At 40.8% G+C, this 23,723-nt stretch overlaps 1 protein-coding gene across 1 annotated transcript in view; it reads left to right on the forward strand.

Annotated features, from left to right (window-relative positions):
* The first annotated feature begins 3,108 nt into the window (after positions 1–3,108).
* ATP11C (ATPase phospholipid transporting 11C) overlaps positions 3,109–23,723 on the forward strand; it is a 252,395-nt gene continuing 231,780 nt past the window's right edge. Inside the window, exon 1 of the mRNA XM_028130691.2 lies at positions 3,109–3,262. Coding sequence (XP_027986492.2) covers positions 3,236–3,262 — 27 coding nt within the window. The 5' untranslated portion in view covers positions 3,109–3,235. The remainder of the gene's footprint in view (positions 3,263–23,723) is intronic.

Consider the following 23,723-nt stretch of genomic DNA (forward strand, 5'->3'; position numbering starts at 1 on the left):
TGGAGGAAGTTAGTTTTTGCAGTTGTGTTTATGGAGTTGGCCAGATGAAAATGCAGGCTGATGGGTTTGCTTTTTCATAGTCATTAACAATAGCCTTTTACAACACTTGGGTTTTCTTTAGAAACTGTGAAGAGGCATTGAAAAGAACAAAAATAATTTCTTCTTGTCATAAAAAAGCTCAAAGGAAAGTAACTCTAGAGGATTGTGTGAGAGTAACTCTAACTTCAGGTTGAGCTTGTATATGGAAAAAATTATGTTGCATAATTTTCATGTTTTGCTGAGCATAGATTGATTTGTGTGCAATTGCATTTTTATAGTCAAGCAAACCCATGAGTATAGATGTTGTGATGAAATAAATTAGGAGAACATAGAGATAATGTAATTATAATAACAAATGAAAATATGACAAACATTACTGCTATATCTTGGGGGATGCTAAACGCTTTGTTTTTAAGCTGGGCTACATGACAATGGCATATGAGATAATATACAACGGTGTGAGAGAACACTGCAAAACAATTTTCAGTTCTCGAAAATTTTTTAGGTTGGTCTGTTTGAATTCATAAGCAAAGTACATTTTTCCATTTGTTTAACAAAATTGTATACAAAAAGATATTACTTATTACTTACTAGTAAGCACTTGCAACCCCAATGTCTAAATTCATTTTGTATTACCTATTTTATGGATAAGGATGCATTTTGTTGATAATGATTCTAAACTTGTGCCTTGAACAAATGACAAGAACCTCTTCCACACCCAAGTTTCAGTATCTAGAATAGGGTCTGCTACATAGTAGATGTTCAACAAACAATTAGTGAGTTAAATTACATTAGTTGCTGTGTTCAACAAAAAGTAAAGCCAGAAAATACACTCTATTTGAAAATAAATCTTTGAAAGAATAGATAGCAAAAGTTTAGATGCATTTTGCAAACAAAACAAAACACAAAAAAATCCTATTGTCTGATTAATATGCATTTTAGATAAACTTCAAAAATCATTAGATGAATCCTCAGTGTGAGCAAATCTGACGTAACCACAATAGGGAAAGATAAGATTTTACTTCTTGGAGATTAGGAGTTTGTGCACGTACCTTAAATTTCATGCATTTGCACTTTGGGGATTGGCTCCTCCTCAAAGAATCAAGGTCAAATTTCATAGGGTGTTTCTGAAGATCCTTTGGGGAGGGGTTTAGTTCATTCAGGCGACCGGCTCACATAGCCCACACATCCGGGGCATATGACAGGGCGGTGTGTTCTTTTTCTTAGGTCGTCCTGTACTTTCTCACAGACCTTTCCCTCCACCCTGGACTTTGCCCACTGGACTTTTTTTTTTTTTGTCAGCTCCTGTAAAGCCTTCCCACTTTTCCAGGTCCAGTGTAATCTTCAGCGTTTTCAGAAAAGCTTTCCAGACCCCCCTTTTCAGATGCAATATTGCTCTTCCCCATTTTCTGAACATCTACTCCAGCAAACATCCCTTGACTAGACTGCAACCAGCTTATTGGGGAGGTCTTTCAAGAAGTCGCTGCGTCCAGCCCTTAGCACAGTGCATGGTACAAAGAAAATGCCCAATAAAAGTTTGTTGAAGTGAGTCTGAACCCCTGAGCAGAAAAGGAGAAGAGCTCGTGGCCAGCAGTAAGGGCCCTTCACGATCTGAAGGGAGGCCCGTGTTGTCGCTGGACCCTGTCCCCAACTCTAGACTGGCAGGAGAATATGGCACAGTAGAAAGCTCTGGTAAATGTACTTAATACTTTACTTTTATAGAGGAATCAGAAAGTTCTTCAACAGCCTCGGGCAAACCATAAAAAGGTGATGGTTGGGATGCCCAGTCTCGGGGCAATTCTAGACTCAGCTTTCATATCTCATTTTTAAAGTTTCGCAAATTCCAGTTCTAAACTAGGAGTGGAGAGGGTTTCACAATCTTCGTGCCCTAGGGACGGCTCCCAGCATTTGGGGGCTTTGCCTCATTTATCCCTCTCACGTTTTCCATAGCGGGGAATCGAGGAAGCACTCCGGGCCTCCACATTCAGTCGGCTCTGAGAACCACGGTTTGGCCCGGAGGTCTCAGCCGCTTCCTCCTTCAACGCTCTGGGCAAACCAGGCACAGGCGAGTGAGGGAGCTCCCGGCCCACAGTACGTGGTGGAATAGAGGCACATTTGGACTACAACTCCCAGGTTGCTCCGGAAGAAGTGCGGGTCTAGGAGGCGAGGGGGCGGAGTTTGGGGTGGGGATGAGTGGCAGGGAAATCCCGCCCCCCTGCGCAGTAACGCACAAGCTTGACTTTACAACCTCTAGAGAAAGTGGAAGTAAGACGGTGGGAGGCAGGACCAGGGAACCAAAGGAGGGACAGCCAAGTAGGTGGGAGCGGAGCTAGGAAAGGGTAGTGGGAAGACCCGCGCTTTCCAGATGAGGAGGGGGCGGGTTTCGTAACTAGTTTCCCCGCCCCGCTCGCTCTGGGGTGTTCACAGTGAGTGTCCTGCCACTCTTAGCTCAGAGCCTTGCAGTCCGGTGGGCTCGGGGCGGGCCGGTGGGCGGCACTGTAGCTCCCCTACCCGGGTGCGGGACCTAAGCGCTGGGCGGCGCGGACCGCGGAGGGGCTGCGAGTGAAGCGGAGCCGTGGAGGAGTTAGGGCCGGGTCAGGGGAGGCTGTGACTCCCGACCGAGCCAGTGGAGTAGTGCCAGGCTGAGGCAAGGTGAGGCGCGGGGTGCCTTGGAGAGTCCCCCTGTGCCCCGAGTGGGGCGGAAGCACGCGGGCTGGCTAGCGGGGAGGGCGGGCGGTGGCACTGCTTCGGGGAAGAGTGCAGACCACGGGAGGCCGAGCCCGGCGCCGGCGGAGATAGGAGTGTCCCCTCCCAGCAGGAGGAGCCTAAGGCTCCTCCACCTTCCCTCCCCCGCGCTTCGGAGTCGCCTTCTCCGAGGGCTGCTGCAGGAACGGAGGGGCGGCGGTGCTGGGGCCAGATAAGTGGGAGCGACCCGGCCACAGTCCCCAGGACGCGCACGCGGGGGCGGGCCGTGAGTGAGGCGGGGCGGGGGCGCGAGAGGGTGGGGTGCTGGGGGAGGCAAGGGCAGCGCTGAGAGCCTAGGAGGGCGGCGGCGGTGCAGGCGGCGTGCTGGTGGCCTGGTAGCCTGCCTCCCGTGCGCTTCGCGCCAGCCGCCCACGCCGCAGTGTGTTCTGTGGACGGCACCTTCCCAGACAGCCCGGCAGAACGCAGCTCGGCGCCCCCAACCTTGGACGCGATGTTCCGCAGGAGCTTTAATCGCTTTGTAAGTACACGCGCTGCGGCTCCACGCGGGCCGGTTCACTGGCTCGTCAGTCCCTCCGTTGGGTCCCTCAGAACAGTTTTCTGCGGAGATAAGTGCATCTGTGGGAGACACCACCTTTTAATACTCACTGAAATATGCTGCCCCGGCAGCCAGGGTGGGAGGCAGGTAGGGCTCTCAGAGGACACCCCCATCACCCCGGACGATTTAAGCTGAGCTTCCTGGGGCCGTTACAAACTCAGCCTGAGACGGGGTGGGGGTGCCTAGGACCGGATGGTGGGAGACCGACCCAGGGGCCCCTCGGTTTGCCAATTAGTCGAAGATGGCGTTTTATGATCAGGGAGGTGGCTTTCTTTTGTTTCTTCTGCTACGAGCACATGGAGGTAAACGTAAACCTGTCTCCGTGGCAGAAAAGGTGGCCGATAAGGAGACTCAGGGGCTTAGGGGGCCTGAGGCGAGGGTAGGACTCAACCTTGCTTGGGGCTCAACCTGCCGTGCGGGTGGGTGGCTGGTGATCGGAGGCTGGATAAACTTTGGAGACCGAGCCTAAAAAGCTCACCTTCAGGGGCTGATAAAAGCTAGGGCGATTGTCAGTGTGGACTGGATGGATGTGGAGACTCCTAGAGGCGGCACAGCCGCTACTGAGCATCGCGTCTAAAGCCCCGCGGAGCCCTTAATGCCCCTGGCACTGAACTCTTGGGAGAAGGCAGGCTGCTGTTAAACAACTCCGCCCACGTTTACCCCCTTTCCATCCCCAGAACAGGGAGTTGGGCATTGGTAAAAACAATTTCTGGCTACTATCTTTTGAGTAACCTGTTTTACTCCTAGAGGGTACATTAAGAATGGAGCAAAACAGGGACCATGACTTCCATGTTGCTATTTTGTAGTAACTTCCTTAATTTCAAGATGAGGTGGTGGGGATAGGATTTTATTTCTGCCAATGATGTGAAAGAAGGCTTTGTCTTCAAGTTTAGATTTTTTTATCCTTGTGCATTTGAAACTTTCACAAATGTACTGTGGCTAAAAGAGAATTATACATCCCCTTTTAGGATATTAGTATCACAAGAGTGCTGCGTTAATGTTTTTCTAAATGTTTACCTCATCCATAAACATGTTTTATGAAATTGAAGCAGATTATCTGTGGCAGTCAGTACCAGTTGTGCATATCAAGGATCTTGAAATCCATAGGAATTGGCTTGTATTTGATGCTTTGCTATAAAGTAAGTGACCAAAATTGGTTTCTCACGTTTAGCCCAAGAAGGTAAAAGAATATTCTATTTCATAGATTTTTGGGAAATATAACTGTGTTGTTTGGGGGTGGCAAAAAGCTAATGGTAATATTTGGGAAAAGGATAGTCTTTTCACACGATACTCATAATGGAAAAGCAACTGGCCTCTGATTCATAATAAATTCATTAGCTTAAAATTAAGATGTTGACATTCTCACTTTTTTGAGGATTTGAAAGCAAGCAATGGAAGTATTGGTCTAAAAGCCCCTTTTGCTTTTCTTTTGCTGAGAGTGATCTGCATTGTATCAGAGTAGTAATTAAGTAATGTTGGCCCAAGAAGCCAGGGCATGCAGTAGAATTTGCAGCAGTTCTTGAGGTGCCAACCTGCAGGTTTGAGGCTAGTACTTGGCATCCCCAATCAAGATCTTTCTGGAGAGAATCACTTAAACTCACACTGAAATGAGCTTTGACCTCATTGTTTCAGTTAGAATACCTGACTGCTCAGTTTTCTACACAGTCATGACTATGGTTAAGTCTCGGAATTTCTACCAGTGCAGTAAACTGGAAGGTTCTCAGGAGTTGTACCTGAGGCCTAGAGCAAACCATTGATTTAAATGTGAAATATGCTATCGAATACTTATTGCTAAAGAATTACTTCAAAAAAAATTTTTTGGGGGGCAGGCTTTATCTCCTTTAAATCAGGAAGCCTCTTGTCCTATCTTTTGCCTAGTAGAGGTTATTTGAGGGCCACTCCCATTTACATCACTGTAAGGCTACCATTAAAGATTTAGTGGACTTTGAGACTTACACAGCAGTATAGTCCAAGTTGTGTGCTATCTTATGATTGCTTTTATATTTCAGAGATGGGGCTATGAATTCTTACCAAGATTAAGTGTTTTGTGTTTTGTTTTGTTTTTGTATGCCCAAAGTCTGAAATTGACTTTGAATGTGAAATAAATTGCATGGGTGGTGTTTGTAGTTGCTGGTCACTGAAAACTAGATACTACATGTTAGTACAGGGCTTTTAAATCTGACATGGGAAGTAAATATCTCTTGGGAGTAGCATCATCTATGGCTTAGTAGTGTTTGCTGAATTGTTTTTAAAAGGCTATTTATTTCCCCAGGATCTCCAATTTCAAACTGAAAGTAGTAGTATTCAGAGACTTTCCATCCTAAAACCATGGCCCAATTTATCCATAACCAGGACCGCCCCCCCCCCCAACACACACATGCACACTGATAAAGATGCTGTTACTTTTGATTGGCTTCATTTTAGCAGAATAGCGTGGTTGAGCTTGCTCCTTCAACCCTGCTGAGATCCCTATAGCTATTCAGAGCTTGGAAAAAAAAAAGTCACTAGTACTCAAACTGGTTATCTTCAAACAGCTTACAGTTAAAGAAGCTCTGCTGAATGGTTTGGTGGCCACTGAGGTGTGGATGTGGTTTTATAGGCAAGTGTGGCATCATTGGCTATAATGTTTGAAAACCAGTCTTTAACATCTGTTTCTTTTTGGTTTATTATTTGAATGTTCTTGCACCGTGAGTGATCAGAATAGTATTTGAATAACAAAGATATGTTAAAAATGATTCATTGTATTTTTTAAGCTATGGCCTTGCCATCTTTGCAATTAATAATTGTTTTCTTTCCTTTCTGATAAATTATGACTTCCTTTTTTACAGTTTTGAGGTAGAAATTGGTGAATTTGGTGTAGGATTTTGGGACTTAGGCAGGTAAGGGGTGTCTTAAAAGATTTAAAAGTTAGATGCCTCTGAGTATAACAAAAGCACTGCCTTTACCCAGACAACCAAAATCTCCATTCTCCATACATTTATTAATTAAAATAAATAATAGTAGCTTTGTCTATAGAATTTATCTCCTCTAAAGGCACGTTTAATTGAAAGCCTGGACTAGTTGAGACTTAAGGGTCAGGGAGTTTTATGTTATCCTGTCTTTTACTCTTCATAAAATTCCTAGTGGTTGCAGGAGCATTTTCACATGGGTTTAAAGGTTTAATGAGAATCTAAGTAACAAAAATTACCCCCTTTTGACTTACTAAATTATTTCATGCTAAATCCTGTGTAAGGTGGGAAACCGATTTAGGAATGGCTCTCTGTTACTTGAAATAAATATTTATTATTAAATTATTTATATGTTAAATACCTGAAAACAAGTTTTTTGTCTTTTTTCTCTAATTTGCCTTTTACTGATTAAGCAACACAAAACTCTGAATCTCTTCTAAATATCTTCTATAAGGGTTTACTGTTTGCTCCTTCTGTTTATTATTATTGCTCATTCAATCTTTTAGTGGGTAATATTAAGTACCTATAAATCAGGTAGTTTTCAGTGCTCTTAATGAACTTTTAACAGAAGTGAAACTGGCTATTTTCATATTGATAGAACTGTCCAACTCAGCTCATTTTCTCACCTAGGCTGCCAATTGACCATCAGTTGGGCTATGAGTTCTGGGAGGTAAAGGCTGGTCAGTGGCCCCTGGGAGAGCCATTGCTAACCCTGCTGTGTCTGGATGATATTCAGAGAACTAGCCCATGAGGGATTTCAGGTGCTGGTTTGTTGAGTGATTGAAAAAATCATCAAGGCTGACTGCTTGCCTAACATGGTTGATTGGTTCTCCCAGAGAGGATGAAGAAGGCATGGGACACAAAATAAAAATTCTATATTTTCATCAAGGTAGTGGAATTTCTGTATATCTATAGCTTTATATGGGTTAATCTTTTGAATCTGGAATCCTTGAGATTAGGGGGGAATTTTCTGGTTTGCTGAAGGGACAATCTGGGTTTCCATACGTGAACTAGTTTTCAAGTTTATTTCCATTCACTTAACACTTACCTTCTTAGCTAGTATAAGAGTAGATCATCAGTGATTGCAAAACAAACATTAGCACGACTGCAGCATATGTTAACACTACTGCAGTTTAATGATGAATGAGTGGTTAGCACTGCAGAAAAAGGAGTGGGATGCCCTATGCCAGCATGTTGGCATATAGCCTCTCAATTACTGCGGTGTGTGGATGAATTGTTGGTTTGTCCAACTTCTTGATTATCTGTGGTTTATAGATAATATTGGACGATGGATACCAGATATGGTCCCATATTTATCTAATAGAATATGGGAAGATTGGTGAGGCCTATGCTGTTTAAGCTGGTATTTATTTTTTTTTTTAGGCTCCTCTGTTATATGTTTTCTTAAAGTATTATGGTGGCTGTATTTTCCTTGTCTCCTCCTCTTCACCTAGGTATTGAAAAAATGAAAGAACAGCTTTCTTGATAATAATCTTTTAGCTAGCACAGCATCAAGTAAACAGTAGATGCTAAATAAGTTCTTGCTGAATTGCTTTGAACACAATTGATAACACAGTCTGAGTAGTAATAACAGGTAAAAATGATCAGTTGGTAAAGCAGCTATCAAGAAGTTTATACATTTCAGGTGGGGCTACTATTAAGCGCGTAGCACTGAAAATAACTTCTTTTCTGTGGAAAAATACTATACTATGCTTATTCTAAATGAGAAAAATATTATTATGTCCACTTAAAAAATTGAGCATTTAAGTCTGTTTTCTAGAGCACTAAAGAATTTTTTTGGCAAGTTGTTTTTATTTTTTAATTTGTTTTTTATTGCTGACAGTATTACAGATGTCCCCAATTCCCCACTCTCCTTTTGCCCCCCTCCACCCAGCCCCTGCTCAACTCCAAGCCTTCACTACTCTATTGTCTGTGTCCATGGGCTATGCATATATGCATATAAGTTCTTTGGTTAATCTCTTCCCGTCCCACCCACTCCTCTCCCCTCTGAGATATGTCATTCTGTTTCATTTATCCATGTCTCTGGACCTATTTTGCTCGTCAATTAATTTTTTTTTCATTAGATTCCACATATAATAGTGAGATCATGTACTATTTGTCTTTCTCTGACTGGCATATTTTGCTTAACATAATAGTCTCCAGGTCCCTCCATGCTTTTTCAAAGGGTAAGAGAACTTTTTTACACTTGCATAGTATTCCATGGTGTAAGTGTACCACAGCTTTTTTATCCAATCATCTACTGATGGACACTCAGGCTGTTTCCAGATCTTAGCTGTTGTAAATAATGCTTCTATGAACATAGGGGTGCATATATTCTTTCTGATTGATATTTTGTGATTCTTAGGATATATTCCTAAAAATGGGATCACTAGGTAAATGGCAGTTCTTTTTTAATTTTTTAAGAAATCTCTGTACTGTTTTTCAGTGGCTGTACCAATCTGCATTCCCACCTGCAGTGTACTAGGGTTCCCTTTTATCAACATCCTCTCCAACATTTTTGCTTGTTGATTTAATGCTGGTAGCCATTCTGGCAGGTGTGCGGTGATGCCTCATTGTCGTTTTAATTTGCATCTCTCTGATGATTAGTGACCTTGAGCATTTTTTCACATTTCTATTGGCCATCTGTATGTCCTTTTTAGAGAAGTGTCTATTCAGATCCTTTGCCTATTTTTAAATATATATTTTTTTTTATTGATTTCAGAGAGGAAGGGAAAGGGAGAGAGTTAAAAACATCAATGATGAGAGAAAACCATTGATTGGTTGCCTCCTGCATGCTCCCTACTGGGGATCAAGCTAGCAATCTGGGCATGTGCACTTGCCTGGAATCGAACCTGGGACCCTTCAGTCCACAAGCCCATGCTCTCCAGGGGTTCTCAAACTACGGCCCGCGGGCCACATGCGGCCCTCCGAGGACATTTATCCGGCCCGCCGGGTGTTTTTGCCCCCGCTTCCTTTCCTGCTTAGCAGCCGACTTAGCAGTGTGCATAGGAATTTGTTCATAGTTGTTTCTTTTAAACTATAGTCCGGCCCTCCGACGGTCTGAGGGACAGTGAACTGGCCCCCTGTTTAAAAAGTTTGAGGACCCCTGCTAGCCACTGAGCCAAACTGGCTAGGGTTCCTTTGTCTATTTTTTAATGGGATTGTTTGCCTTCATTTTGTTGTATGAGTTCTTTATATATTTTGGAAATTAGCCCCTTATCAGATATATCATTGGCAAATATGTTCTCCTATTTAGTGGGTTCCCTTTTCATTTTGAGGATGATTATTTTTTGCTGTAAAGAAGCTTTTTAGTTTGCTATAGTCCCATTTGTTTACTTTTTTTCTTTGTTTCTCTTTCCCTGGGAGATGTATCAGTGAAAATTCTGTGAAGTGAGATGTTTGAGATTTTCCTGCTTCTGTTTTCTAGGATTTTTATGGTTTTGTGACTTACAAATATTTTATCCATTTGAGTTTATTCTTGTGCATGGTATAAGTTGGTGGTCTAGTTTCATCTTTTTGCATGTACCTGTCCAATTTTCCCAACACCATTTATTGAAAGACTATTATTACTTAATTATATGCTCTTCCCTCCTTTCTCAAATATAAATTAACCATAATGACATAGGTTGATGTTTGGGGTCTCACTTTTGATCCATTGGTCTATATACCTGTTTTTGTGCATGTAACAGGCTGTTTTTATGAAAATGGCTTTGTGGTATAGTTTGATATCCTGTACTGTGATCCCTCTAACTTTGTTCTTTTTTCTCGGGATTGCTGTGGTTATTCAGGGTCTCTTTTAATACCATATAAAATTTTGGAATATTTGGTCTAAGTCTGTGAAATATACCATTGGTATTTTAATAAGGATTGTGTTGAATCTATAGATTGCTTTGGTTAGTATGGACATTTTAATGATGTTAATTCTTGCAATCCATGAACACTGTATATGCTTCCACTTGTTTGTATCTTTGTCTCTTTCTTTTTCCAATGGCCTGTAGTTTTCCAGGTACAGGTCTTTGCCTCCTTGGTTAAGTTTATTCCTAGGTATCTTATTTTTTGTTGCATTGGTAAATGGGATTATTATTATTATTTTTTTTTAGTTTCTCTTTCTGAGAGTTCATTATTGGTGTATAAAAATGCCATTGATTTCTGGATATTAATTTTGTATCCTACCACTTCGCCAAATTTATTCATTAAATCTAGTAGATTTTTGGTGGAGTCTTTAGGGTTTTCTATGTGCAATATCATGTCAGTTGCGAGTAATGACACTTTTACTTCCTCCTTTCCAATTTAGATGCCTTTTATTTATTCTTCTTGTCTGACTGCTGTGGCTACGACTTACAGTACTGTGTTGAATAAGAGTGGTGAAAGCGGACATCCCTGTCTTGATCCTGTTCTTAATGGAAATGCTTTTAGTTTTTCCCCATTGACTATGATGTTGCTGTAGGTTTGTCATATATAGACTTTATTATGTTGAGGTATGATTCCTCTATTCCCATATTGCTGAGAGTTTTTATCAAAAATGGGTGCTGGATTTTGTTTAATGCTTTTTCTGCATTTATTCCTATCATCATATGATTTTTAAAAAATAATATATTTTGCCCTTGCTGGTTTGGCTCAGTGGATAGAGTGTCGGCCTACAGACCGAAGGGTCCCAGGTTCGATTCCAGGTCAAGGGCACATGCCTGGGTTGCGGGCTTAGTCCAACGTGCAGAGGGCAGCCAGTCAATGATTCCCTCTCATCATTGATGTTTTTATCTCTCTCTTTCTCTCCCTTCCTCTCTGAAATCACTAAAATATATATTTTAAAGAAATAATATGTTTTTATTGATTTGAGAGAGAGGAGAATGGAGAGGGAGAGAGTGAGAGAGAAACCTTGATGTGAGAGAGAAACATAGATCTGTTTCATTTGTAAGCACCCTGACCAGGGACAGAACCCGCAACCTGGGCACATGCCCTGACTGGGAATCCAACCAGCAGCATTTGTGTGCATGGGATGACACTCAACCAATTAAGCCACACTGGGGAGGGCTGGTCATGTGGCTTTTATCCTTCACTCTTTAAAAAAAATGTTTATTGTTGAAAGTATTACAAATGTTGCCCCTTTCCCCCTCATTCCCTCCCTCCACCAGGTTTCCCGCCCACCCCAGGCCTTCACCACCCTATTATTTGGGTTCATAGGTAATGCATATAAGTTCTTTGATTAGTTTCTCCCATCCCTTTGCCCCTCTTCCTTCTGAGATTCATCAGTCAGTTCCATGTTTCCATGCCTCTGGTTCTATTTTATTCATCAGTTTATTTTGTTCATTAGATTTCTTATTCATTTCTTTGATTTTTAGATTCAATTGTTGATTGATATGTATTTATTTCCATTTTATTGTTCATATTTTTAATTTTTTCTTCCTCCTCTTCTTCTTATTAAAGAATACCCTTCAACATTTCATGTAATACTGGTTTGGAGGTGATTAACTCCTTTAGCTTTTTCTTATCTGTGAAGCTCTTTATCAGACCTTCAGTTCTAAACGATAGCTTTGCTGGGTAGAGTAATCTTGCTTGTAGGTCCTTGCTATTCATTTCTTTGAATATTCCATTCAGTCCCTTCTGGACTTCAACATTTCTGTTGAGAAATCAGGTGACAGTCATATGTGTGCTCCCTTGTAGGTAATTAATTGCTTTTCTCTTGCTGCTTTTAAGATTCTCTCTTTATTTTTAAACTTTTGCATTTTAATTATGATATGTCTTGGTATGGGCCTCTTTGTGTTCCACTTGTTTGGGACTCTCTGAGCTTCCTGGACTTGTATGTCTATTTCTTTCACCAGGTACTAGAAGTTTTCTGTCATTATTTCTTCAAATAGGTTTTCAATATCTTGCGCTCTCTCTTCTCCTTCTGGTACCCCCATAATGCGAATATGTCCCAGAGGCTCCTTACACTATCTTCATATTTTTAGATTCATTTTTATTTTTGCTCTTTCAATTGGGTGTTTTTTGCTTCCTCATATTCCAAATTGCTGATTTGATTTTCGGCATCCTCTGTTCTACTGTTGAATCCCTGTAAATTATTATTTATTTCAGTTAGTGTATGCTCAATTTCTGACTGGTCCTTTTTCATGTCTTTGATGTTCTCATTAAGATTATGGAAATTGTCACTAAGCCCCTTGAAGCCCTCATTAAGATCCTTGAGCATCATTATAAGCATTGTTTTGAACTCTTTATCTAGTACTTTGTTTCAATTTCTTTTTCTGGAGATTTCTTCTGTTACTTCATTTTTGACATGTTTCTTTGTCTCCGCGTTTTGGCTGCTTCCCTGTGTTTGTTTCTATATATTAGGTTGAGCTGCTATGTCTCCTGGGATTGGTAGTGTGGTTTTGTGTAGTAGGTGTCCTGTAGGGCCCAATGGCTCAGCCTCCCCAGTCACCTGAGCTGGACACTCTACATGTGCCCCTGTGTGGGCCCCTGTGCACAGCCTTGTTGTAGTTGAGCCTTGATTGCTGTTGGTGTCACTGGGAGGAATTGACCTCCAGGCCAATGGGTTGTGAGGACCAACTGCAACTATAATGGAATAGTTACTGTGCAGGAGACACCCCTAAAGAGCAGGACTTGCTTCAGTGGGGCTTTGGTGCTCACCAAGTCTTCCCCTTGAGTGTGTCACTCATTGATATGTGGCGCTGTAGTCTGGTATGGTTTTCAAGGTGTCTACCAGGTGCACTGGCCCTGGGGCCTCCTGAAAGTTGCAAAGTCAGCCACTGCCTCGGGCCACCCGGCAGGAGCTACAGAATGATCTGCTAATGGCTGCTACCTCTTTTGGCTTGGAATTGCCCAGGAAATGCCAAGCTGTGAAGCAAGGCTGGTTGCTGCTAGTGTGGGGCCTTGGGCTTCTTGTTGATAGGTATGGGGCAAGCTGTTGCTTATTTGAGAGATTTTAGGAAAGTCTGAAGCCTAAACTAGGACAGGTCATTCATATGGAAAAGCCTCTGCAAACAGCTTGGGTTGGGCTGCAAATTGGTTGGGGCAGGGTCTTAGGGAATCAACAGGGCGGACCAAACAGTTTTTGGCCAGTTCGTGCAACTTCAAATATGGCTCCTGCCAGTCAGCTCTGTAACAGGGGAGGTCTTAGCATGGAAACAGTGAACCCTGTGAAGACCCCTGTCTGGCAGAAAGTCACCCCCGAGTTCTTGCCCCAGTTCCAGGCAATCCAGTTCTTCTCCTTATATCCCTGCATCCCCCTATGAATCTGCCCCAGTGCGGGAGATCAGAGGGAGGATTTCCGTGTACTGGATCTTTACGGGGAACTGCTGCAAATCTGGCAGACTCCGTGTCACTTAGCCACAATCCCCACTGGTTTTTACAGCCTGAAGTTATGGGGACTTCTCTCCTCAGCCCCAGAAACCTGGGCTGAGGGGTCTGGTGTGGGGCTGGGACCTCTTGCTCCTCTAGGGAGACCTTCGCAGCTGAGATATCCCTCCCAATTAAAAAAAAAAGCCACATGTGGGTGTCAGACCAGCCCTGTTGTGAATCTGCCCCTCCTGCCAGTGTCATCGTGCTCTCTTCTTTACTTCTCCAGGGCTTCCATTCAACCAGATTTCAGGCCGTTCTGAATGATGGTTGTTCTGTATTTATTCCTTGATGTCATTGGTAACCCATTCATTGTTTAATAACTTGCTACTTAGCCTCCATGTCTTTGAATGTTTTTCAGTTTCTTTTATTATAGGTGATTTCTAGTTTCATGCATTGTGATCTGAAAAGATGCAATTCCTCCCAGTGACACAGTAACTATTCCATTATAGTTGCAGTTGGTCCTTGATTATTTATACGTATATGTAAAATCAAGTGTGTATACACCAGGAACAGAAGACGTTACCATAAATAACTTTAGGATGTTACTCTCCAAGAGCTGTATATCTTTATTTTGTTTTCTGCTCTGATATGATTTCAGTCTTGAACTTGTAGAAAATTAGTTTGTGTGCTAACATGTGGTCTGTCTTTGAGAATGATCTGTGCACGCTTGAGAAGAAAGTATATTCTTCTAATTTGGGGGGAGGTGTTGTGTAAATGTCAACTAAATCCATCTGATGTAGTGTGTCATTTAAGATCACTGTTTCTTTTTTTATTTTTATTTTTTGACTGGAATATCTGTCCAGAGATGTAGTGGGGTGTTAAAAGTCAAAGTCCCCTACCATGATGGTATTGCTGTCGATCTCTCCCTTATAGTTCTCCAAGAGATTCCCCCCCCCCCCATATATTTAGGTGCTCCTATATTGGGTGCATACATGTTTACTAGGGTTATATCCTCTTGTTGTATTGATTACTTTAGTATTATATAGTGACCTTCTTTGTCTTTTTTTTGGTCTTTGTTTTGAAGTCTATTTTGTCAGATAAAAGTATTGCTACTCCCGCTTTTTATCATTTCTATTTGCATGAATTTTTTTTCTTTTTAAAAAATATTAATTTATTAAATTGATTGGGCTGACATTGGTCAACATGAACATATAGGTTTCAGGTGTGGGTTTCTGTGTTAAAAAATCACTTCATGTGCCCACCACTTAAAGTCAAATCTTGTCACCTTATATTAAGACCCTCTACTCCCCACCCCCTCCCCTCTGGCAATCACCACACTGCTATTTGTGTTCATGAGTTTCATTTTTATATCCCACATATGTGTGAAGTCATATAGTCCTTAGCTTTTTCTGACTGAGTTTTTTCACTTAGCATAATATTCTCAAGGTCCATCCATATTGTTAAAAATGGTGCTATTTTATCCTTTCTTATGACTGAGTAGTATTCCATTGTGTATATCTACTACATCTTCTTTATCCAGTCCTCTATCACGGGATAGTTTGGTTGTTTCCATGTCTTGGCCACCATGAATATTGCTGCAGTGAGCATAGCGGTGCATATATCTTGGCAAATACATGATTTTTCTGTTGAAAAATCAGCTGATAGCCTTATGGGAGGTCCATTATAAGTAACTTTCTGTTTGTTTCTTGCTCCCCTTAGATTCTCGCTTTGTCTTTATTTTATGTTTTGATGTGTCTTGGTATGGGTCTTTTTAGGTTCATCTGATTGGGGCTCTCTGTGCTTCCTGAACTTGTATGACTTTTCCCTTCACCAGGTTATGGAATTTTTCTGTTACAATTTCTTCAAATAGGTGCTCTATCCCTTCCTTACTTTCTTCTCCCTCTCATACCCCTATGATACATATGCTGTTTTGTTTCATGTTGTTCCAAAGTTCTCTTAAACTGTCCTCATGCTTTCTAAGGTTTTATTTTGTTTTCTGCTCTGAGTGATTTTTTTTTCTGTCTTGTCTTCTAACTTGCTTATTGGATCCTTTGCTTCTTATAATCTACTATTAATTCCTTTCAGTGTATTGTTTCTTTCAGCTATGTCATTCTTCATTTCTGACTGGTTGTTTTTCGTGATTTCTATGTCCTTTTTCATGCTGTTGAGCATTCTTAAAAAATATTACTTTATACTCTTTTCCTGATAAATTGCTTGCCTCCATTTCATTTAGCTCTCTTTCTGGAGATTCCTCCTGTTCTTTATTTTGGACCCCATTCCCCCCCCCCCCCATTTTTGCTGTGTTTTTGGGTTTGTTTATTTGTATTGGATAAGACTATTATGTTTCCCAGTCTTAGTGAAGTGGCTTTCTTGTGGTACCCAGTGGTGTATTCTCCTTGATCTTCTGAGCTGGGTCCTCTTGGAATGTCCCTTGTGTGGATTATGAGGGCCTTTTGTATTTGTGACTTGGTTGCTTTTGTCCTGTTTGTGGTTGGGCTCAGCGTTCAGGCTTGTTGCCTGTGAGGCTCAGCCATTTGTTATACGGGTTGCTGACAGAACAAAACAAAAACGAACTGAAAACAACACGAAAAACAAAACAAAACAACAATAAGAAAGACTATAAAAAATGAAAAAAAAAAGAATACTAAAAGACCTAAGACCAACAGAATTAGAGAAAAAATAAAGAACCAAAAAAGAGAATATGAAAGAAAAGAAGAGAAAAGAACTAGAATAGAAATAAAGAAGAAAAGTAAAAAAGTAAATGAAAGGATAATAATAATTTTCAAAAGTAGTAGTAACAAATAAAATAGAGAATGGGAAAAGAAAAGAAAAAAGAAAATATAAAAATTAAAAAAAATAATAATAAAGAGCAAAAGAATAGAGTTAAAGGCAAGGGAGAAATAAGAGATGTGGTATGAAAGAAAATAGAAAAGAAAAAAAGAAACACACCTTTGGATCTTCTATTTGTGGAGCTCTCTGGATTTTGCTCTGATGTTGTTGAAGTTCACCCCTTGGCTTGTAGGTCTGGGCCTCCTGGGAGTATCTCTGGTGCAAGCCAATGTTTAGTCACTGTCTCTGCCTGGTCCTGGACAACCTGACTGAAGCACAGGTGGCCAGAGACCAAAGTAGTCTGGTGGGCGGCACCTCCCTTTCCCCCATGGTAGGTCTGCCTTGGATCTTGGACCTTGAATGTTCCTGTTCTAAGCTGTCTCCCTTCCTCCATGGAACTGGGCTCTGCGACTCTTTGGGGGTACCTAGATTTTGGCCATTTTAACAGACTTGCATTGGGGGTGGTTCACGTAGCTAGTAGGAGGTGGGGGTAATACTTCCTTTTCTTCAAATGTGTAGCTTGCTGGCACCCCTCTCACTGCTACCTCAAGCAGGAGGGGATAATAAAAAATTTTAAAATCAGCCCTGCTTAGGACTCCGATCTTTCAGTTTAGCGCTCTGATCTTTGAGTACTGCCATACCCCCTGGTCAGGGCCTCCAACCAGGCCAGATGTTCAAGCCCCCCCCCCCCCACACACACACACACACTGCCAGGCACAGTCATAGGGGCACAGATTTCCAGCCCAGAGCCATCCCCCCTTGTCTCATTTGCTGCACTGTGGGGCAGAACCAGCTGTTCTGCAGGAGGGGGAAGGGGCGCCTTCTCTGTGATCTAGGTGGGAAGGATTGATCCCCTTTCCCAGATCCTACTGTCCAGCACCAATCCTGCTCTCTACCCAAGTTCCTTCAGAAAATAAAGGGTCCCTCTGATTTACTGCTCAGTGTGCCAATCAGACTCCTCAGCTGGCCCTGAGTACAGCCACATGGCCCCTCCTGTATGCATAGGTTGGGGCAAACTTCCCAGTCAGGATGACAGTGGTGGAGTGCTCATGCCACTCTCTCAGGTGAGTCTTAGCTTCTGGCTCCTGTCTCTACACCCCAGCTGCCTCTCTTAGCCCCAGGTACTCCAGGCTCCGTGGCTGAGCCACTGCTTTTTCTATCTCTGTCTGGCTAGCAGTTCCATTGGTGCCTGTGGTGGGGGAGGCAGTATCCCCACTCCCTGGCAAATACCACAGTTTCCCAGAACCTGACTTCTGGCTGTGGGGACGCACAGCCTATCCCAGTATTAAATAGTCTTGAGCACCACCACCCCCTTTCTTGATCCTTCATAGAAAACTATAATTAACTTACTGTCTTCAACTTCTAAAATTGTCAAGAAATCCATATTCTTTTTGTTAAATCCATGCATAAGCTTATATTTTATGTTGCCAGCCGCACATCAAATCCTTTTTGAAAACCAGAACTGCAGAGTTACTCTCCAAGAGCTGTATATCTTTTGAATTTCCATGGTAAGTGTGCATTATTTGGATTCAGGATACCATTTAGTATTTGGTGCTGGTAATTTAAGATACTTTCCTCTGTTTGTACCCAGTTGCCATCTTGGTGGATACTGATAGGGAGAAGGCAGATTAAACCAGAGGAACTGAAGAATTTGAGATATTTGGAAGCAGTAGTGTTGTGAAAAGAGCCTCAACCTTGTTAAAAAAGAGCTTGCAAATCCTAGTTCTGCCATTTACTACCCAGCTTTGGAAATTGGGGGTTGTAGTTCATATACATCAAAGTGTGTCTCAAGATGTGGTTCTTGGACTACTTGCATAAGAATCATCTGGGATGTTTATTATAAATACAGGTTCTTGGGCCTCATGCCAACTGAATCCAAAGTTCATGTGATAGGTCCCAGGAAACTGCATTTTTAGCAAGCACTCCAGATAGTTCTGTAGTTCACTAAAATTTGAGAATGCTCGTATAGAATAAACACTGCATATATTTATTTTGTGTATATACTGTACACCTCTCTGAACTTTACTTTCTCTATCTTTAGAATTAACATAATAATACTTCACAAGGTTGTTGGAAAGATGTTTGGCAGGCTATTCAACACTGCCAAGTGTGTCAGGTCCCACAAACCACTCTCAGGTTTACTGGCAGAACTCACAGGACTCAGCATATAGTTGCACTCACAGCTATGATTTATTATAGCAAAAGGATAGAAAGCAAAGTCAGCAAAGAGAAAAAACAAGTTGGGAGGAAACCAGATGCACTTCCAACATTCCTGTTCCACTGAAGTTGCACAGGTTGTGCCTAATTTCTCTACCAATGAGTTGTGACACCTTGTGTGACATGCTGTCTACTAAGGAAGCTCATTAGAAACTTGGTACCCAGGGTTTTTATTGGTAGTTAGTTACAAAGATACCCTATGTGTCAAATTTCCAGACCTCAAGAAGGAAAACAGGTATTTAGCATAAACCATATTGTTTGTACAGTTGATGCACAGTGAGCTACTGTTATCAGTTAAGGTGTTGGGAACCTTCCCAAAATCCAAGTCCCAAGGCACCAGCTGGTTACCATCCTTGCAAGTAGGGCTTTTTAAGAATAGCTGTCTCAGACCTGCTATGTTAACTCTCTCCTACACACTAATCTTATGAAACACTGGTATTATTCCTTGAGGGGAAATGACTTGCCCATGGTCATTAAGCAGAGCTGAGATTGAGAATTTCAGCAATCACTACCTTTTTATTGTTGCACACAGCCATGCTTGTGGGTTATGGGTCATTCCTTTTCAGGTTGTTGAACACTTTTACCATTTGTCACTGAAGCATAAGAGCAGCCTGCCTGTGGTAAATAGATGCACCCAGTGGGGGAGCCAGGAAGTATTGGCGTCAACACTTGCTGGTTTCCTCTCTGGAGCATTACTAAGTTCGTGGATTTTCATTTGTTCTGACTTTTGGACTTTTTGATACTGGCTTCAGCACTCCTTGTTCCATGCATTTACCAATAGTTTATTTTTATCATTTCTTCATCTTATTCTATACAAGGCTAACTGATAGCTCATAGGCAGCTGATTTTAAAATCCTTTTGTGAAACACAATTCCAAAGAGAAGAGTATTTAGTCAAGGATGACTATATAGGAAAAACTACCAAAAGAAAAAAAAATTCTTGGACTAATAAATGAATTTCACAGCAATATTTATAGTGTTTTATTCCAGGATTTTTATTTTATTTTTTTAGTTTTATCTTCATGGAAACCCCCAGGGATATCACTCTGGTTAAAATGTGCCAGCCTTTTCACTGTTGTTAAAAGAGGGAATTAAAATTATTTTATGATTTGGGTGAGAAATAAATGGGGAAATTATACTGAAGATGCAGTAATCCTACAGATCAACAGGGAGCGCAAGCCAGGAAGGAACTGTCAAAAATAAGTAACAACTGGGTAGAATAGAGTAGGTAAGCTACACCTGTTGTCTAAGCAGTGGGGGTGTTCTTTAAGCTTCACAATTAATGCAGTTTGCAGTAATATGAATTAAGGGATCTATATTATAGTGCACAATTTACTTTGGCTTCTTTTCTGAAAAAAATTCATATGAATCACAAGCTTCCTTTGAACATTCATGCTTAACTTGTTGCTGTAGAGGTGTGTAAGGCGCAACCGTGCTTTCCAGTAGCTTTCAATCTATTATAGACAGAAGAGGACACACAGGAACAACCTCCTCACAAGGCAACAGGTTATCAGTGCTGTCCTTTTGAAGGCACTCACAGTAAGTGCAGCAGACATTCAGAAGAGGGCATTCTCACTCTGGTCCAAGTGGCTGGGGCGGGGTTTATAGAGGAGGCAGCTTGTGAACTGGGTGGTAGGGAAACCAAAGGACTGAAATTCATGGGATTTGAAGGAATGGACAACCTCATTACAGATGGAGGCAATTACCTGAGCAGCTGGGTAGTTATTGCTTATGGCACTTACAGCAGGGGAACCAGTTGATATAGAGGGCTTAGATTCCAGCAAGCAGAAAGACCGAAATCTTGATCTGCAATGCTTTATGTTTGCTGTGGTGAGATTTAGACTTTAAAAAAGTAGCCCTAAAAATGGACATCAGGCGGCTTTCTGTCTCCACAACAGTAGCTATAGGAATCTTCTCCTAAATGCTCTTTTCTGAAATTCGTGACTCCAGTGACGGTGGTCTTCAGTCTTCTGGTTTGGTGCAGGAAAAATAAGACAGGAACTGGGATGGAATAAACATTGGGAGGTAATATTTCACGACACTTCTTTGTATAATATAATGACTATTTAGTTATTCTGCTTACATAATAAGTGTACACTTTCAGAAATCATTGCCAAATCCGGTGTCATGAAACTTTCCCCCTATGTTTTCCTTTAGTATTTTTTTTTTTTTATCCTTTTAGGCCTTACATTTTGGTCTTCAGTCCATTTTGCATTTATGTTTGTTTACCATGTAAGTTAAGGGTCCAACTTCATTCTTTTGCATGTGGGTATTCAATTTTCTCATATCTTGGAAAGACTTTCTTTTCCTCATTGAGTAGCCTTGGCACCCTTGTCAAAGATTATTTGACCATTATGTGAGAGTTTATTTCGGGGCTCTTTATTCTATTCCATTGATCTATATGACTATATTTATGGTAGTACTACCTTTGTAATATGTTATGAATTCAGAAAGTGTGAAGCCCAACTTTGTTCTTTTTCAGGATTATTTTGACTACTCAGGATCCCTAGAGATTCTATGTGGATTTTAGGATGGATTTTTCTATTTCTGAAAAAGTTTTCCTCACTTTTTGTGTTCCATCTGCCACAGGACCTTTGTATATACCATTTCTCTTATCTGGTAATCTCTCTTGTTGTAGTTAGTTGCCAGAACTCTTACCCATCTCTCACAGCTCAGCTTATTCATCACTTTCCCAAGGAAGCTGTCCCTTATCCTTCCCTCAGACAATGCCAGGTTCCCAGGTTCTCATAGCACTATGAACCTTTCCTTTACACTCTTATTACAATTGACTTTACATTTATATATTTGTTTGCTAATTTATTTAGTATCAAGCTTCCCTCTACATAGTAAGTTTCACGAAGATAAGAACTGTGGCCATTTTTGCTTATTGCTGTTGCTAATGCCTCAGTACCTGACATATATTATATGCTCAATAATTATTTACTTAATGAGTGAAATCTGATTTCTACCAGTATCTCTAGACTTACTTCTCATTTATAATCACACACTTTTAGATCTTGAGTGATGGACCAAATTGCTCAGTCTTTAGACATCGCTGTTGTGTTCAGTGTATAACTTATTCTTTAGAAATGAAGCCATTTACTCTAGGCTCACATGCTGTGTTTTGTAATATATACAACATTAAATCTCTTCATTGTTTTTAGCTATTTAATATTCTCTGATGTCATTATAAATTTATATTCATGAGCATCAACATTGTTGGACACACATTCATTTACATCATTGACTTTCTTTTGAGAAATTGCTATTATACTTTAAAAGAACTCACTTTATAAATAACGAAGTATTTACTGGTTAAAACATTTTTATGTTGTCTCGATAACTTTTTATATGCATATTTTACAAATACTTGATTTTTTAATTAAAAGTGTTTTGAGGTGTAAGTACTAGTAATATTGTTATTTTTTGTGAGTTTATTGCAGTTTTGCTGGTTACCAGATATTCAGAAACAATATTGGTGTCTCATTTAAGCTCTTAATACATGAGGATGGAAATAATCTTTTTTTATATGGATCAAAGTTTGAAATGGGATTTCTTTTTTATCTCTTTATAAAAAATTTACCTTCATTGTAGGCATTTGTGTTCTTTTATTTCATTTTATTTTTGCATTTGTGTTCTTTTAGGCTGTTTGTGTGTAGAACTAATTATTCTAATCAGTATCTTGAATTACTGATCCATTGCTTCATTGACATATTGCAGGTTTATGGAATTGTTTTAGTTGTAAGTTGTCTTTGCATGCTTACCATTATAATAACAGCTAACAACAGAGTCGTAAGTTCCTGGCACTATTTTAAGTGTTCTACAAGTGTTAGTTTATTATACACATTTGCTTATTATATTAGTCAGTGTTCTCCAGAGAATCAGAACCAAGTGTGTGTTTGTTTATATGTGTGTTATATGTATATATGTGTATATGTGAATACCTATATATTTTATGTACTTAATATTATTATTTATACGTATACGTAAGTATATAAATTAATTTATTCAAATATATATGTAAAGAAACTTATGATAAGGAAATGGCTCACACAGTTAGGGAAGCTGGCAAGTCCCAAGACCTGCAGTCAGCAAAATAGAGACCCAGGAAAACTGATGGGGGAAGTAGTTCCCATCTGACGGTTAGCAAGCTCCATACCCAGGAGGACCAGTGTTTTAGTTTAAGCCTGAAGGCAGCTCAGAGGCAGGAGGAATTCCCCCTTTACTCAGAGTAGGGTCAGTCTTTTTGTTCTCTTTAGGCCTTCAACTGATTGGATGAGGTCTACTCACTTTAAGGAGGGCAATCTGTGTGCTCTCATTTACTCTTGACTACTGATTCAAATGTTAATCTCATCCAGAAATACCCTCACAGACACACCCAGAATAATGTTTGATCAAATATCTGGGCACTGTGTGGCCCAGTCAAGATGACGCATAAAATGAACCATTATACTTATGTCCTAGGATCATGTGAAGACAGGTGAGCAGATCTAAAGTGTGTATACACCAGGAACAGAAGACGTTACCATAAATAACTATAGTTTGCTAGCCTTCCCATCTATAAAATGAAAGGCCTGGACTGCTACATGATGTGTAAGGCTCAAGTCCTAGAACTGGTAAGGATCTTAGAGATCATTTAATAATAGAGTCTCTTAATTTTACAGCTGAGGAAATGGACAGAGAGAGGGCAAGTGGCTTGTCTAAGATTATTCAGTGAATGGGAGTTTAGAAGTGTGGAATTCAAGGTCAGCTCTGTACTCTATGCCTTCAGTTTCTTCTTCTGTGAATCATGAGGGCTCCTAGATCATCTATATTTGTATTCTCTAGTTTTATAATTTTTTAAAATATATTTTTATTGATTTTAGAGAGGAAGGGAAAGGGATAGAGAGATAGAAACATCAATGATGAGAGAGAATCATTAATCAGCTACCTCCTGCACACCCCCTACTGGGGATCAAGCCCGCAACCCAGGCATGTGCCCTTGGCCAGAATCGAACCTGGGACCCTTCAGTCTGCAAGCCAATGCTCTATCCACTGAGCCAAACCGGCAAGGGCTTATAAATTTTTACTCCATGTTTAGACTTCACAGTCTTGCAGTGGATTTTTTTTTTAATA

The sequence above is a fragment of the Eptesicus fuscus genome, chromosome 1 (genome assembly GCF_027574615.1).
Source record: "Eptesicus fuscus isolate TK198812 chromosome 1, DD_ASM_mEF_20220401, whole genome shotgun sequence".
NCBI lineage: Eukaryota > Metazoa > Chordata > Mammalia > Chiroptera > Vespertilionidae > Eptesicus > Eptesicus fuscus.